This window comes from Temnothorax nylanderi, unplaced genomic scaffold (assembly GCF_030848795.1).
Source record: "Temnothorax nylanderi isolate EJ_2023f unplaced genomic scaffold, tnyl_v1.0 TNYL_tig0027_pilon, whole genome shotgun sequence".
Taxonomy (NCBI): Eukaryota; Metazoa; Arthropoda; class Insecta; order Hymenoptera; family Formicidae; genus Temnothorax; species Temnothorax nylanderi.
Genome location: NW_027249089.1, coordinates 1,192,613 through 1,211,916, shown reverse-complemented (window position 1 = coordinate 1,211,916; position 19,304 = coordinate 1,192,613). Strand labels below are relative to the sequence as shown.

General features: G+C 35.0%; 1 protein-coding gene across 8 annotated transcripts in view; it reads left to right on the top strand.

The window, feature by feature from the left end:
* Positions 1-19,304, top strand: part of Rhogef3 (Rho guanine nucleotide exchange factor 3) — a 150,551-nt gene that overhangs the window by 53,936 nt on the left and 77,311 nt on the right. For 5 of the 8 annotated variants that reach the window (XM_071701910.1, XM_071701911.1, XM_071701912.1 and 2 more), the window contains exons 2-3: positions 2,080-2,562; positions 19,126-19,297. In XM_071701910.1, coding sequence (XP_071558011.1) covers positions 19,164-19,297 — 134 coding nt within the window. In that variant the 5' untranslated portion in view covers positions 2,080-2,562; positions 19,126-19,163. Of the gene's footprint in view, positions 1-460; positions 523-2,079; positions 2,563-19,125; positions 19,298-19,304 lie in introns of all 8 variants that reach the window. The other 3 variants (XM_071701909.1, XM_071701906.1, XM_071701908.1) reach the window with 2 other exon arrangements.

Here is a 19,304-nt window from a genome sequence, read left to right as displayed (position 1 = left end):
TCGTGATATTCACGAAATTGTTTTGGAAGGAGCGTATTTCGGCTGATTATCGCTTCCGGTCACGCTGCAGTGATAAATTTCATTACTCCCGAATTCGAAGAGTGCATCCTTTCCTGCGGCCATCTCGACGATTGGTCCGGACCGCTTGGACTGCTTTGTGGCGATTTCACCAGTTCGACGCGAAAATAAAAATTGCTCGACGTTTCTCGACGAGAGACGGGAAAGCGGAAGCGTGCGAGAGAAAGTTTGTCACCATTGTACCTCGTAATTTTTCCTCGCAACGCGAAAATGTCGATCACGCGCGAGGATTGTTCGGTATCACGGAATTCTATTCGCATCGCTTTCTTCCAAAGGTTCTTTGTTCGAATTTTTGCTTCTCGAGCAGGAGGAGAACGATCGTCAAATTGAGAGTACAAGTTTCATGGACCCCGTCGTAAGAAAAATAAAATATTTTTTGCAGTATAATACGCATCTCTGACGAAATGAGATCGAAGGGATATCTCTACGGCTGAACGGAAGATCGTAAGTTTTTTATTTTTTATTTTTCTTTTAAGCTATAAGACATGAAAAATGTTGCTGTGTAGGAGAGATACTTCTTCTTAGGTCGTAGAGCCACTCGAGCCCTACCTCGTTGTAGGTCGATATTTCGTTATCGGAAAGCAGTAGCCACCTTGATGAAACGATGTGGGGGATATCGGTATAAATTACAAAATGGCAACACTGAAAACGTTAGGATGTTCGCGATCTTGTTCAACGACGTTGTCGCATTTGCTACGAGCTCTCTGAATGTCTCATGAGATTCATTGCATAGAGAACACCATTGTGACCTATAATCCCTACAGATCGCTATTATCCGGATATGAATAGCCATTTCGTCGAAAAACATACGAAACCGAAAAAATTCTAGTCAATTAAGTCAGACTGATCAATACTTGACATTTTTTAATTAAATAGAAATAGCATTTTTTAATCATATAAAAATTGTGTAATTTAATTTTCCGAACAATTCTACGTTGAACCACTTTTACTGTTAATTAAAATAAAATTGTAATCGGCGGTGGATGTGCGCCGCGCCCCATGCACTAAATAATTATTTCAACAGATTCGCTTCTAATACGAAATTAATTACGGCTCAGTTATTCGCAATTAAATATGCCGGAATCTATCGCAGAACGATTCAGTTAAGCCGGTCAAAGGAAAGCAACAAGGACAAGAGGGCGAGGGTGGAAAAAATGGGTTCAGGATGTGAGAAACGGGAGCAAAGTTAAATCCGTGCCACCTAAACAGCCTCTCGCGATATCTTGTTGAAACAAGCGTGTCTCGGCGGGCCAATAAAGATCAGCGTTTTGTTTTTCCTGTCTTTCGCGATGAAAAGAGGACCTACCCTACGTGTAATCCTCGATTTCATCGTAGATATAAAAACGCGAAGGGCCAAATGTTTCGACGTAGAGATATTGGGGAGAAAAGTAAGGTTGTAAAAATAATAAAACGTTCGAAGAGTTTTCGAGATTGCGTGGATTGACGTAGGAAGAAATTTACATAATGCTAATAAGTCAATGAATCTTTTTTTGTTGTATTATAACACGATATGAAGAATAAGAGGTGTACGTTATTAACAATAATGACACCTTCGATAGCTATAAGCTATGATTAATAACTACGTACAAGTTTGATATTGAAAATCTGATGTAATAAGAGTGGAAATTTATGCAATGCAAATAAGTGGACGTATGCCATTTTAAAGCCGGGTATAAAAAATATGGGCGTACATTGATGGCCTTGATAGCTTGATAGCTTCACATTGATATATAATCAATAAATCTGATGTAATAAAGGTAAATTCTAGAGAATCTAGATAGTTTTAACACTCTTATAAATTCTAACATTGCATTATAATATTGTTTGCAATTATGATACGCTAAAATGGAATGACAGGAATTTGGAGAGAGTCAAAAGAAATTTTTTTTACAACAGTCGTTCTATATACGTAGATATTGCTTAACACATGAATTCCAGGAATTATCGTTCTCTGAAGAAGAAAAAGAATGATCTCGAAGCGACGAATATTTTTATTTGCAGAAAAAGAGATAAACGAGCATTTCTGAGGGAGAGAAAAGGAAATCAAATCAATGAACGAATGTGTAAAAAAATACGTTTTAATGAAATAACAACGAACAGGATTGCCGTGGAATAAACAATTCTGTTAGCGTCGTTTCCGCATTGCAAAGCAACGCTCTGTTCCCTTGATAAAGCGGCAACCAGTTAAGTGAAAAACGAAAGTATATGGAGGAGTAAATGGTGTCGCGTGAAAAGTGCCCTTGGACAACGGATTCGTAAAATGAAGTGTTCTGCAAGCTCCACTGGGAAGACACGCAAATCTAATTTCAACTACGATCATACGGAGAATCACGCCTGATGGAAGCTTTAGGACGCTACGCGCAGTTGGCGGAATTGCGGAAAGAACGTCAATTTTCTTCTACTGCGGACCCGGTGCGCTTCCGGAGCATGGACGAGGCTGGATTCCGGAAACGACAGGTGTGGGAGGAACACCGGGATCGCCAGGTAAGAAAGTGACGATCAATAGCCTCACAAACGTGCGCTCGCGTCCTTTGTACGGTTTCTCGTTACCAGTCGATTCGGATCTCAATCAGAGAGGAAATCTCTGGAATGTCTCTGATATCGGGATACCTGCGACAGAGAGAGAGAGAGAGAGAGAGAGAGAGAGAGAGAGAGAGCTGCGCGTTGAATCCGCTGGAAAGAGAAATTCCTCCCTTGATTTTATTATCGTTGATTACGAATATGTACTTAATTAATAGTAATATTTAACTAGCACTGCCTTAATAAATATCGAGAAATAATTGCAACCTCGGCAGCGCGCAGAGATAATACGAGCTTCACGTAAATAACGTCGTCACTATCTCACGGCGATATTTAACTTCAGAACTCGCAAAAGGTGTACAGACAAAAGACACGAGTCTCGGCAATTTGCTTACATTCGTATTTATTCGCATCGCAGAAAGTCTCAGTCGTCCAAATGGAAAACCAGATTAAAGAAATTAAACTGGTTCCTTCTCGTCGGAAACGTTTTTTCCACCCCCTTTTGTTGCAAGCACGCCCCATCTCCTGTTTCTCGTTATTAAGCTTTTTTTTCTCCGCGGGCATTTGAGATGCGCGGAAAACCGTCGAGTGTACAAAGAGGAACCTCGACGTCAATTGACCTCGTTGCACTTTTTTCTGTAACATATTGTACGATATATATTTTTTTTAACCCTTGGCATGTAGACGACCGGAAGAAATGTTGTTTCCCTTCGTTTCCATCTCGCGGAAAACTTCGTCTCGTTCTCTTTCTCTCTCTCTCTCCGTTTCTGATCTCCTGAGGACAATGACCCTACGACGGTTGCATTAAACAAGCGAGTTATTTTCAACTCCAGAGGAGACTTCTCGTTACGAAAGCAGCGTTAAAGAAAATTTTATTACGTTCGATGGATCGAAGTTTCAAATTTTTTATAACGCGTGCAAACATACACACACACACGAGTCAGATTTTCCTGGTTGGGAGTATCGATTTCCGTTAACATTTAATGCGCGTTATATCCTATCGCCGTTTGTTGCATTATTTTACGTAGTTACAAAGTGCATTCTCCTTATTCTGTTCTCCTCGTGTAATTCCCTGCCTCAGTCTTCTTTTCTTTTCTTTAATTTCTGAAGATCTCTTTTTTTTCGTAAAAAAATCTTGATAGGAAGATCTCGCACTTTTTGAGAATTTGATTCTTGTCCTCGGTACGACGCGAAGGGCGCAAGTGCGCTCCTCTTATCGCATCTTCAATTTCCAGCGTTCTACCTTGGACAGTCGTTCCTGCAAATAAACTCGTTCGATCTAAATGAGTCGAGACGTAAAATAAATATCTTGAATTCGGTACTTTCGTTTCATGTTTTTTACAAGAAATATCGAAAGTACTTAAAAACGCAAATTATCCTCTTCAAACTAGAAATCAAGTAACCAATGCAATTGGTTTAAGTAAAATAGAGTTTTAATCGAATCTTTTGTTTATGAGATACAAATATACATATCAAATGCGTTGTTTTGTATAATAATTGATATATATATATATATAATAAATAATGATTATTATGCATGTGTAATTCATTATATAATAATTTATCTGATACATTATTATATATTTACATGATAATCCAATCCCCTATCAATATTCCCGTAATGAAAAATACAACAGAGTACGTTTGGAAAATTAATCATCACAGTGAGTTTGATCACGCGGGGTACTCGGAATCGTATTTACGATGATCGGCTTTATAAATATTCATCGGCGCCGTACTTTTACAGGTCTAATTGTAGAATCAGATTCAATTTCTGCAGCTTTGGATATTCCGTCCGTGTTTAACGGCTCATGCTGCGACCGTAACACGTCATTAACGAGGGAGCTTGTTTGATCATCGCGCATCAACAAATGTTTTCACCTTGGTACTCCCAATCAGGCTAATAGTGTTTCGTCGGTGGTGACGTTCTACGTAGAGCCTCCACCTAGAAATGCATCAGCCGAGCGGTTTGTGCGCAGTTGATGCGAGGCAGTCAGGGCGGTAGCCAATCTCATTACAGCTACCAATTGTTTTCGACTCGCATTGAGCTGCGGCAACATGCGTACCGCAGCCCTCAACATTTTGTCAATCCTGCTGTTTCCTGCGAGAATGAAAAGAGCAAGGTTGCAGGTAGTTGAGTAGTTGGAAATTTCTACTATTCCAACTACGCATCAAAACGCGTTTCTCTATTCCTGGATTTTTTTTTCATGAATCACGAGGATCAAATCAGGGACCGTTTGTGAAAAATATGCGATATTACTGACATATTAAACATTCACCTATATTTTTTATATATTTTATCCTACATATGTATACACAGTAGATCTCCATATAACACGGATTCGTATAACAGGACGGAAAATTTTTTATATTTGTCTGTTTTAAAGTAAAATAAAAAATATTTTACCGTTACATTTATTTTACATTTTTTTAAATAATTCTTTACATCTTTTATAAATATGTGTTTCCATATGTATACCTACATAATCCAGACATGTATAATCTATATGACTTGTAAATATAACACGCTTCATATACATGGAACGCATTCTCCGTGTTATACAGGGTATGTATATGTACATATATATATATATATATACACACACACACACATAAATACCAATAAATTTATGTTTAATCACGTCAATTATGTTTGAAACGATTAATTATATGATAATTATTTAATTTACGTTAAGCTCTACACGTATCAGAATAATATCTGAATAGTTTTCAGCGCGAGACAATATACTTGACAAGCAATGTTACAGTAGCATATTGAATCGAAGTGTGTTCGCTATAAGTTACTGACAAGAACTGAAAAATTCAATTCGAGATGGATCTTTGCTTATTAAAAAGAGCAGAATTTGGATATAACAGCCAATACCCAATAATATGCATACTAATATCAAAAGTAGTGATTAATGCGATTTTTCGAAAGAAGAAGTCTAGAGTTACTAAAAAATATGAATGCAGGGTAAGGGATTGTATATAGGACAAGATCCATTTAGATAGGGTTAATAAGTTCTTTTATTACTGTGTCAGAAGAGTCTCGGGAAGAAGTTCAGAAATTCTTTTTTTTTCTTAAGACAAAAGACAGATTGTAAGATAAAAGCTTTAAGGAATATTTTATTAGACAATGTTTGTATTACAAAAACTGTTAGAGAGAATGAAAAAGATTCTTAAAAGGTTTCAAGTATATTAGAAATTTTAAAATCCTATGATAACACAGTTGCGGCAGATAATATATACAGAAACGAAGAAGTTATATCCGCAATTTATCAAGAACCACTATTATGTTCATTTTGATTAATATCCGTAATACTGGTAATGGTAGGTCAGGAAAAGCACAAAGAAAGTGAATGTATTATTGACATTAATAATTATTGTTATAAAGTTAATAATTTATTCAATTCTTTTTGTTTAATTTCAATAGTATATTATTTAAGAAATGCGTTTTAGTAAGACTCACTGTTTAAATTTCTTCCATAATCAGTCATCTTTGTAGCTTCTTTTTACCTACTCTATTAATAAAAATGGACGTGGCCTGAAAGAAAAACGAGTTTCTCGAACTTTAAATTATTTTTGTAATTAGTGGATTGGTTTTTATTTTTAATTAGTCGTTATAATAATAATTAGGCTTGTTAAAAATTCTATTGAAATTTAATACAATAACGTATGGTATAGTTTTTATATTTTAAACTCTAAATTTTGATTGACAGTAATATGGACATTGTCAGTAATATGGTCTTTCCTAGAACTTCCGTGATGAGATATCGCATTGATGCGTGTAACTGCATGCTACCGACAATTCGCGTTATTCTGCCGTCTTTCGCAACCTTCATTGATACGTTTGTTCAAGCTGTGCGCCGCGTCACGACGACAAAGTTGCGTGGAATTCACGCGCGAGCAGTCGATGCGGCACGCGTGGTCGGATTTTGCGTTCGGAACGTGCTGTTGACACGTTTGATAAGGACACTTTTCGCCTATTGAGAACGAATAAAGGCCCGCGCGCTACAGCTGGCGTTTATGCGCCGGGCCGATAGATTCGAGCGCGTCATTTCTTTTTGTTCATGTCCCTCGCGCACTCGTTTACGTCAAAATAATGATGCAGTTGCATAACGCCCGATGCTTTGCGCGTACGAGCCTGTTCGCTCATGCGAATCGAGTTTTTCTTTCCGCGTGACGGGAAAAAGGCGTCGATATAATCGCATAGACTGTTTGATTGTTTAAATTTTACTATTCGATTACGTTTTACACGTACGAAGAATCACAATTGCTCTCTCGAAAACATGAAATTAATGATAAATTATTAAAAGTTACGAAAATTTAAATATAGGGTCAAATACCTAGTTCTCCATAATTTATAAACTATGATCAATGTGTTATGTCCCAAACATGTCCAATACAGAATAATAACCGAGAAATTACTAAGACTAAATAACTAATATTTTATATACAATGAAACAGAATGAAATGAATTAAACACTGTACCTACTGTAACTCGTCATTTTTGTCAGCATATAGTGCAAAAGAGATATATGAGCTTGTAAAAATAAATATTATTAAAAAAAGTCAACAATTTGAATAGTTATATGACTCTATTTGATATATATCTTTGAAATAATTGTCTGAATTTGAACAATTATCAAACAGTTATTGATTTTGAAAATTATTCAAAATTTCAATATATACTATTCAGTTTCAATACAATTTCAATTTCAAATTTTTACAGAAATTTCTAAGGCAAGTTTTTTAGGTCACCAAGAATAAATTCGATGTTAAAATTGACTAATATAATAAAACAATAATCCAATGTTGAATTATATACGCATAGTATTTAATATGGCTTAATATATAATCTTCCTACAAAACAGAACCAAATTTGAATACGAAAATTTTATTAATTTTGATTTTGATGTTTATAATTAATCTCTTTTGAAAATTAAAAGTTTTAAGAATCTATTTAATTTTGAAAAATTTTTAGTTCGTTATATAATAACTGCATGTCACATAGAATTATATATAGAATCACATTAAAATAGCTCTTTTTTTTACAAATTTAACTTCAAACTTCTTAAGATTATGTTATAAAGAACTTCTAAAACTGAAATTGTATTGATCATATAAAGATATTCATAAAGCATGATTATTCTTCTCTTTTAGATTTTTTTCTGTTTTCGTTAAACTGTGTAATTGTCATTTTCGTTAAACTGTAAATTCTCGCGCGAGAGTTCGATAACTCTTTAGTAGAGTTAAGAGTTGCGATGTTGAGAAGCGATGTTGATTATTAGCTTCGACATTATATTCTCCGTAAATTCTAAGAAACTGTTATCGCGATTATCTCTTTAGATATATATCTTGCGACGTGCAATTGTGATAACTCAAATACATATATATATATATATATGTATTACAGAGTCTACAATTTTAATAATAATCTGTTTATTTTTAAAACGCTTGCATCTATCTTTTTCTTTTTCTCTTTGGGGTTTATTTATTTATTATCAATTTTGTTCTTTTTATATGTAGTATTACAATGTAATTAATCTTTCTTTTGCGAAGCATATATATATATATATATATAGCTTTTAACTGTATATTAATATACATATAGTTATGTGACACAGTTAGAAGTTTGTTCAACTGTCCTACACTTTTAAAAAATAATTTACTAACGCATATAATATTTCTCTCTTGCTGCTGAGTACTAATGAACGTTACATCAATAATTTCTAGCTGAATTTATACTTTGATTGTACAAATAAAGATTAAGAGGAGGAAACTAAACAGATAATTTAAATTGTTTAAATCAATTACAATTATTTAAATCAATGCCGTACGATCAAATTAGCGTTTTTTGGACGACTGAAATCGTTTTTTCTAGAGCAGTCAGAAATGCCTACAGATTAGAGCATGTTCACGATGCAGCTGCGATCAATATAAATGAGAGAGAAAGAGAAAGAACAATTTATAAACAAGTGCGGGAATAGGATGAATGCTATTAAATGCTCTTATAATAGCGAACGCGCTATCTCACGGACGAACTTTGAGACACATCACGAGTTAGTTTGCTGAGAGAAAGAGAGAGAGAGAGAGAGAGAGAGAGAGAGAGAGAGAGAGAGAGAGAGAGAGAGAGAGAGAGAGAGAGAGAGAGAGAGAGAGAGAGAGAGAGAGAGAGAGAGAGAGAGAGAGATCGACAACACTTGCGAGAAACTGATATCTTATGCGAGGACTTTGTTGTAGCAGACTTACGCGTACTTGCAGGAAGATGCACGACTAAGAAGTACCTGCGATCTTCCAGTGTATGTATGCGTGTGTGCGTTGCATTTTTAGTTATTTCCTACAAATTATGCAGATGGGAACTGATATATGTATAATGCATCACAAAATCTACGTTAATGTCACGTGGAAAACGCGTCAAAAACAGATCTCGTTCCCTAAAAATAAATAGTATTATTATTAGCCTATTATTACTGTGGTATTCGAGAGATTCTTTCATTTTTAATATTTTTTCTCAGTTGTAAACTGTAATATTAAGGACGTTCTCCGGTCCTTATACTAGAGAAAATCGATTTTCTTTAGATTTTCTTGAAACTGTGAATATACGTTAATTTAGGTGTGCTTTATGCGTGGTATAAATTTCAGTACCTCTTCCGGTATAAAAAATCAAGATACTGAGCCTCAAAGTTTCAATTTTTACCAAAAAATTTTTTAATTTAATTTTTTTTAATTTTGGCATTTTTTCCTTATAGAACTCGACGAGAGGAGCAACTTTGGTCCTTTTGACCAACCTCGTATCTCTTACCGTTTGGCCTGGAAAACCTTTTCATTAGTAAAAGTTGAAACTTTGAGGCTCAGTATCTTTATTTTTTATACCGGAAGAGGTACTGAAATTTATACCACGCATAAAGCACACCTAAATTAACGTATATTTACAGTTTCAAGAAAATCTAAAGAAAATCGATTTTCTCTAGTATAAGGACCGGAGAACGTCTTTAATATTACTATGTCTATTGTACAATTATTTTTGTCTCGCTATTTGTGTTACGAAAAGTTGTTTCATCGTTCATGAAAAAGTTAAAGAGATTATTTTCAAATTGTTTTAAATATTTAAAAGAGAAAAGTAAAAATTAAGTATGCTTATAAAGCCCACTTTTTGCGGATATATATATATATATATATATAATCTTCATTTTTCTAAAAATGTTTATATTATATAGGATTTACGAGTAAATAGGATTGTATAAATAAGCTCTTCAAAAATTATCGTTGTATTCAACAAACATAGCTACTTTATTTATTCAATAAACCTCTTTTGTAAACTTGTATCATGTGCAGTCTGTAAATAACACAGATTATATATTGCATTTTGCATTAGCGGGGGCGTAATATCGTTTCATAAGTCGTATCGTTTGCCGTTATTTCTGCTAATGGATTATCGTTTCGGATGCATTAACGGTAAACGGGCGTCTGCACGGTTCGTTAAATACATTAGTTCGAGTGGAAAGTGACGAGACGCAGTCGTCCCTATCAAGCCTGTTCTCCGAAGCTAGCCGCCGTATCATTTCAACCAAACCGTTGAACTCCAGAAACTGCGAATTTGTTTCGCAAGTTCGTCCGTTCCCACACACCTCCGGGTGTGCAGTCGAAGTTTTCCTCCACTTCCTTCCTGTTCCGATCGTGATCGACATGTTACTTTTAGCCATACTTCGTTGTTCCTTACAGCTCCTTACAGCGCTGAGTGTATTTCTTTTCTTCCAAGAATAGTAAGATACTTATGGGATGAGTATCGAATAATTTCAACACAACAAATCGATTAATTTCTTTACTTCTTTGATACTTTTCTTAAGGATGTATATCGCTTATGTCAAAATAGAGGGATGAAGCTGAAATTTACAGAGATTGTGCACTCTTATATATCCCAAAAACCTGTGTTAAATTTGCGATCGATTGTCTGACCCGTTTCTGAGATATTTGCTTTAAAAGTTACTGAAATTGTATATATATAGATATACGAATATAGAAAACGGGCTAACTAAGAACCAGGCGCGGTAAATAATGCGCAAGTTTTATTTTTATTTCTAAAAATTTTTATGGTACACTTCTATGACATCGAGAATTGCAATTACGGTTTTTTAAGTTTTTCTGTTAATATATATTTTTTCAATTTTTTAATGATTTATTTAAACAATATCAAATACAAAAATGGGACAAAATTACGATTTTTACGCTTTTTCTGTCCCAATGATAACATGTTGTTTATGAATAATTTCTGAGACTAGCTTTACACTGTTTAATCAAGGAAACAAAATTATACTACATATAGCTATACGTAAAACATCCTTAAGTACGAAGTAACTGTTACGAGGAAAGAGAAAATGTTAAGAAAAAGAAGAATATGTTATTAAGTTACGTATTTGTCAAAATTGTTTTGCAGCATTAAGTAATTACACACAAAATTATGCACAAATCAGAAATATGAAATATTTATTTGAATTTGAAGATAATGCAAACGAAAGTGAATACTTCAATAAATTTTTATTATCGAATTTTTACTATCGAAACATAACTTGTTTATGTAAGTTGTTTTTAAAAAATTGTTGTAATTTAATTTTTACAAGTAATATCTGAATTTTTAGAAAATTCTGGATATCTTAGCAGTTGGTTTTCAAAATTACATGAAACTTCAAAATAATGGTATTAACTCACAAGCAGACACAGAATATCTACACCATATATATACATACGTCTCAATTTTATATAACTTGCAAACTTTGCCTATTATGTTCATTCTTCTATCTTGAAAATTTTAGTTTGCTATTCTCCAACTTTACTTCATTAATTATTTTAATTCTCACGTTTTTCTGGACTGGTTTTGGCGAGTTGGTTTCACTTCTCTTTGTCGATTAGGCCCAACTTCTGGTCTGATCACTTTGCACTACGAACATTAGCAAAATTTTACTAGTATTTCCTTATGAAAATTATACTTTCTTTGTCTATTTAATCTTGAAATGCTTACGTAATGCTGGTCGGAGAGCGTGAGAGTATTTAATTTCTCTTTTATCATCGCTGAAGATGACTCAAACTAAAGCCGAAACGTATAATTTATAACTTTGTATTGAATTATTAAATTGAATGTCACATAACTCATGCACAGCTAACCGCGTTTGACTCTCAAAGCCCACTTTTTTTGCTACTTGTTAATTTCAATATCGAGTCTTTAGTTAATTATCCATTTATTTAAAAAGAATTTAATTCTCGCAGACATCATTTCTTTTAAATTTCTAATTCGATATCAATATCGACAATGCATAATATTTTCATAAAATACGAAACAGTTATTATCTATTCAAAATTTATTGTCGGTTGAATGAATATAGCAATACACACAACAATCAATTATTGTTTTATCGAAAAGTAGAAATACTAGTGAACTCTGAATAACATGAAACATTGTCAAATTGCTGTCATATTCTAAATTTAGCTGATCTAAAATCCAACTGTGTTCAGACTTTTACTTGAAGGTCTTTACAAAACCTAAATGTCATGCTCTACTTTACTGCATAGTTCGGTCGACCATGATACTCCATTATCCAAGATAAGAAACTTATTGCCCTTAAGCATTTTCGACAATAGAATTGTTTCTAGAGAAGACCGCCAAGTTTTTAATCGAATTCACAACTTGTCTTTTGAAACGTGCAAGTTAAAATGGATTCTCCGTTTATGGCTGTTTTCGAATTTTATAGAAATTGATATAAATATATTTGTTTGACAAAATATTTCATAAAGAATTTATTATATTAGATAATATGTATGTGTGCGTGAATATTTATATATGTATAATGAAATTTTTTTCTAATGATGACATTTGCGCGTATGCAACTTTTCACAGGCGTAATATTATGCGCAGTGTAATAATTGTGATTGATTTCATCGCAAAAATATTGACATTTTTCTTTCGTGTCTGATAAATAGGATCGAGGTAGATATATCTCGGTCTTACGTTCGTTCGTACGTTCCACAGGGAAATCACTTGTGAAATTGCATAACCAGCTTCTATCGTTTGATTTGCTATCATGCTCGAAGATTCGCGGATGGGACAAACCGCATCATGCGATTAATTACTTGGCTAAAAAAAGAATTATGGTAGTCGCGATTAATATTAATGTATTCGTGACGCATTATCTTTAAACGTAGACAACACATTTTCGTGGAAAGAATCGCAGTTAGAATAATGTTTATCGCAGGTAAGATTTAACCGATTAATTGCGCAACTGATATCTTTTAAATTCTCACGACATCGGTATCGGCAATTGTTCCAGCAACAATTAATCATATATAATGTATAATTAATACTGCTATTTATTAATCAATGACGTCAGTTGTTTATATGTCTTTTAATCATCAATAAAGATTTGCAGCAACGTGCAAAATGACGAAAGCTTGAGAGCCAAAGATAAAAAGTAAAAATCCTTGCAAATATCAATGTAAAAGTAATGAATCAGTATTCTAAACCATCATCACTCAACTAAGAATTAAGCTGGTATTATGCACAGCGATGGTAGCTCGAATTTCTGCCATCAAGGAATATCGCCAGTTCTTGAAAAGCTTTTTGAAAGTTCTGAAATCCGACGTAATTCGATGGTAGCCAAGCTTGAAGAGCTTTCACGTTATCCACCGCGTCCTCACGAGTACATCACTATTTCCTTCTCTGTCTTTCTCCCTTCTCTTTCTTTCTCTCTCTCTCTCTCTCTCTGTAAGCGCAGATAACTACGTTCTGTTGACTTAACGTCACTGCCATTGTATTTATCCACCTACATGTACGAAAGCCGTCAGATAAATCTTTTATGTTGTACGTACGTGCGCATCACACATTCCCGAATGTTCGCATAAATACTATCGTAGGAATGCACTTAAAAACTTCTATCTGTTGCACCATTTATTGCAAAACCCCCGCAAAATGAAAATTGTATTGGCGAACATATTTCGAAAAATATATGGTCCACAAAGGTTCTACAAAGTCTCTCATTCCATCATTTTTTTTTTCGAATAAAACGTAACGAAATATTGAAATTAAAGAAGCGAATTTCTGTAAACGTAATCTCTGTAAAAATAGATTTTCTTCGTTCGATTAATTGACGAGATTCTGCCTGGAATTATCTAACGTAATGTTTATCCAAGAACTCGCCGTCTCATTAATGTTCTATCGATCGTCATACAATTTACCTGTATTATCTGTTACACATCGAATTCATTTGTTAAAGCTGATTAAATTTATGAAGAAAATATGATAGTTTTTATACAATAATGAACTTTCCTAGGCTCGTATTATGGAATTTTCGGAATGGATTTTGATCTGAATTATTCTGTTTTCCCTAGAAAACACAATAGAAATCTGGAAATAACTAAGCAATTCCGATCAGAATCCATTCCGAAAAGTTTCATAATACGTGCCCTGTATATAATTCAATACGTTTCCAAAATATTAATGTAAATACTTTGTAGTCAATATTGCAGACTATGGTTTCAATTTACACATATCACTTATTATAAATACGAATATATGTCAATTTTATCGTTATCATGTTAATAAATATATCATCATTTACACGTTTACATACATAAATAAAACGTGAATATTGTAAAATATATTTTATTTCACAAATATTAACTAGACAGTTTTTGAAAAATGTTATTAGATCGAATAAAAATATGTTTTAGTTCTTTAGTCAAACACATAAAACAAATAAAATTTATTCTCCGTATCATACGGATAGATATTATTTATACACATTTTTTATATGACTAAAGTATTTTTAAAAAATACTTTACGAGCTAGTATTTTTTTTAGCCAGACTAGAGTCAAGCTCAACAGGGTCTTCTTTCCCCGCTAATTTTTCCAAGCCCGTTCCCTTGGCAGTGGTTTCGCTAGATAGGGACAGTGGGAATCTCGTTAATCCGTAATTTTTAAAAAATACTTTGGTCATGTAAATTTTTTTATTAAATTACCTCTTCTATGCGTCTGTATAAGACAAAGAAAAAACTTATTTAAACGCCGCTTATCATAATCCTGCGAAAAATTTTAATCCGTTTTATTAATTAATTAATTGGATGTAGTCGAGTGTTTATTTTTAATTAACGCGTCCTGCTTTCGGATTGTTGGTCTTCTGTGTCGAGCTTTAGTTATAGATTAAGGTTCAGAGGTACCGGAGATTAAAGAGAGATCGGATAATATTATCATTATATCGTATTAAAATGGCATGCAAATATCGGATGCCATCCGCAATAACGGAAATTTAAGTTCTAAAATACTTTATAGAATTACACAACTGCTGCGACTTACCTTTAACTTACTGTGACGTTCCAACGCCTGCGGAGGGATATCCTGCTATACCCGCGAATTGTCTTGACTCTTGTGTTGCAGGCGCGGCATGAGACTTTATTCAATGAATTTCACGACTTTAATGTACTTTAATCAATTTAATCGTATGAAAAGAACTAATATAAGAAATTAAAACTTCACTTATTTTAATAAATTACCTCGAATATCTAGATTTATAGTTCTCATATTATGTTTTGTATTGTGTTATATAATATATATTATATTTCCTTTCGGTATTTCAATTTATCTAGTGATCGATAGTCCCGACGTTCACGTGACGCTAATAAATTTTCCCGCTGTTCCTCCACTATGATCTTTTTGTCAGCGATTCACGCTCTCCCTCACAAGTTGGCAGTGATCCTGAAACATATGTCCGGCAAATCTGGACTCATATTATCTGAGTACGTGATCCCATCCGCTGCTAGGACAGAGTCCTAAATGATAAAACTCGAGATATAGAATGCCGTCTGTATTAAGCCGGGAGTTTTCCCCAAATCTCGTATTAATCTTTCTCTCCGTGTGTCGCGCAATTTCCGCCTCCTCATTGAAAATCCTGCGCGGATTAGAAACTACTCAAAATGAAATGTTTTCGTTCCATTCCACTGCAGGCCTGGAGGAAAACCCGAGAAGAAATTATTAAATTTACAAATAATTAACTTACAAATATCAGACAAATTTGCAAATTCAGGACTTCATTATAATTCCATTGAAATAAAGTCCGCTTGAAATTAAATAACGAATAATTATTTTATTATTCGTTCACGTCAACGGGGATTAATTCAGGAAAATCCTTATATCTGCGACAATTTATAATTGCGATACGTTTGTTGGGAATAATTCAACTTTAAGAATTTGCTGAAAAAGTTATAGATAAAAAAATCAATTTTTTTTTATTTTCGTTTCTTGAGTTATGCATTTTTCATTTGTATCTCAATTACTCTTTATAGAAGAAATATTGTCATTAATATTAAAACTTTTACTAAAATTTTTTATCTTTAATCAAATTATTTAACAAAGAGGTTTTTAAAAATTAGCTTTTAATCTCCTTAAAGTACACAACTTAACTAGAAAATGTTCTAAGTAACAATATAAATATGCAAAGACGATTAAACTAAGTTCATAAATCAAATATCTTTATTACCTCCAATATGATAAAATGATTCTATAAATAATATAAATATAAGGAAATGAATGTAGAAGGGTATGTAGAAGGAGTGCCGCGAAAAATGTATATAAATCATATAACATTAGTACCGCGGAAAAGATTAAGGATCGAAACATTCGTGTTGTCAGAAAGCGTACGAACTCGCAGTAGAAACCCCCTTCCGCCAGCGAGATTCGCCCCCTCATTTTTCTTATTTTCTTTCGCGAGATACGCAGCCATAAATTTCGATTGGAGAACTCGCGGTGCACTTCGTGGTTCTCGTTTTAAAGAGGGCCGCAACGTGCGCGTGCTTTGCGCCCTCCGCTCGTAAATCTCAATCAGAACTGGCAATTTATGGAGCGAGTTACGTGCGCACGTCTCGAAATTCGCTGTCCAAATGCACGCAAATCCGATCATCCCCCCAACGACGAGTAATTGCGCGCGCGATTTGCTCTTCGATTTGGCGTTACTCCCGCGCGTTTTTATGCGCTGTGCCCTTTTTCTTCCAGCCGCCAACGACGATAACTCGAAACGGACGGTACTTCTACCGGCTACACATTCGGAATAACCGCGATTCCTCGAACGGAATCCCGCAGAATGTAACTAACGACGCGCCAACGATGCGCGAAATCCGATCTTTAAAAATTATGTTTTCAAAGATTCTCTTCGTTATATGTGCGCGCGGGGCACGTGCGTGTATGTTGCTCTGGCAAAATTATAAAGAAAAGTATCCCGTTTGACATGACTCTGAATAAATCAAGCGAAAACAGAAAATAGTATAGTTTTCCGGAATTCACGCTCGGTTGATCTAAAAACATTACATTATAGGTATATACGCCGGGTTTTGCCGAACAGCGGTCGAGGGACTTTTAAAATCCTTGATTTCCAAGTTTTGTCTTGGCATTTTACGACGCCGACGGAGCCCGGGCAGGAGAAATCGTTGTTGAATTTCAGTAAATGGACTTGTCGCCGATGTGCCCGCGGGAGAAATCCTCGCCATGGGGGAAAACGAAGTTTTCATTGAGCCCCCGACTGAACTGAAATACAGATTATACGTCAACGTATCCGATAGTTGCGGAAGAGTGCGGTGGCTCTTAATAGAATCGGAAAACGATTTGTAATGAGGTTAAATCGTCGGGAAGTAGAATCGTCGTTAAAGGCGTGTCCAGCATCAAGCGTCGGCGAACTTGATTCGGACGGGAGGGAGGAAAAAATTGTCGATCGTAGACGCCCGAACGCGGGCAACGGCGAAGATTGATGAATCTCAAGATGCAATTCAAGATCGAGACTCTTGGCAATCTTGGCTTCTTCCGGAGAGCTCTCGATTGAAAGAAAATCCGGTGATCCTGGAACATCCTGTACGTTCATGGGTGATATTGTTTTCAGGAAAATCTGATGTTGGTTCGTCTCTCATCCGCGCGTATACCGCACGGGAATACCAGACGATCCGATGAAAATTAAAACATAGAGAACAAACGTTCGAAATATTCGCTTCGTCGGTTAATTTCGGCCGGATATTAAATTTTCCGTCATGCATATTGTTGCTTTTGCGGTTAACTATTCATGACCGTGCACCGCCGAACTTTCTTCGATAGTCGATATTTTAATGCGCTCTGTTGGAACTGCCGCTCTGTTAGGCGCGACACTATTGAAAAAAATATGAGAAACAGAAAGGGCGTTTATCGGTTTTCGACTTTGACTATTTACGGCGTCTATGCGCTGACGGGGTTGCCATTTGTCATAAAAAAAAGTTGTCGGCTGCGTGAAGAGATTACGTTATAAAAATAATCGTGCACTGTCAATTATACGCAGCATCTTCGTGGAGGAAATTCTAAAGAAGTTGTTTATAAGTTATATTGAAATATCTAAAACATGAGAAGCGTCAATATGAGATACGCGATTTTCATGACATCTTGGAGTTGTGATAGACGTCTTGCTCTTTTTCTGGAACCACCAGAAGCTTTCCTCGATCCTTAATTAGAAAACTTTTTTACGAAAATATCGAGTAAATATATGCAAGACAGGATCCTAAAGCCGTCTGTAATATTTACCGACTTTTTAAAAATATATACGCGTATCTTTTTATTGGCTTTATGGATTTAAAAATCCTTCTCCAAAGTTAAAGTTGCATGCACTTATATGCACTAAAGTATATGCTTTCCACGACGGTTGATTTTACCTCGCGAATTTTGATGCAACTTTATACGCATGTAAATGTTTACCCCTCAAAAAACAAACTATACCCTTCCTCTTACACGTGTGTAAAGTTTCATCAAAATCAGAATTTTTGGTTTCGCGAGGTTTCCTTGTTAGTGTTATTCGAACAATGGAATCAAACGTTGAAAATATTTTACTTGGGAAAGAAAACAATCACTCCTCCGGAGAAACATGAATTTATGACGTTTTACATGCGTAAAGGGACCGCGAAGTTTTCGAGAGATGAGAGGAAAGAACGTTTTTAAAGGCGATGAAGAGTACCAGCATTTTTCTTTGTTATATATCTGCCTTCTCTTCTCGTGTCAAAGTGAGGTGAAGGAGAGAAGACGCGTCGAAAAGCAGCACAAGCAGTGTATGTTCGTTGTAAATTCCTCTTCTCATTGTCAGTCGATTCTTGCGGAAAGAATGATTAAAAGCGAACTCTTCCTTCTGCAATTGTAATGCGCTGTAAGCAAGACATACTTCATTAAGCTGTTTGTTGCTGTGAACATTATTATAGAAATTTTAATTAATATTTTGCAAAGCTTGCGCTCTTTTTGCACGTGTTGATAAGAATCCTGTGACGTTAACTCTTTACATCTCACTAGTTTTTTAACTTTACTGAAATTTAAAAGAATTCTTTACTCCATTCTGAGAAGAGAATCATTTTCTCTGTCTCCACAATAGTAAAGCAATTATTGTTTTTGTCGATGCGAAAAGTATGGTTGCGTTGCATGAAAATATCAAAGAGCAGGCATGTAAACCTTCACTGAATTCATTGTTTCTTTTTCTTGGGCAATTCCAGGATGCAGGAGCGACAAGATTCCAGGTGCACAGGATAGAATGAATCCTCGCCGGGAGGACCCGCTGTTACGGCAGCATCGCAGCCGTTTGCTGCAATTGGCCGAGGCGACGAACATCAAGCCTGGCCGTGGCAGCGGGAAGAGACGTGGACAGAGACATGGCTTCGGTCCCAGGTTAGTT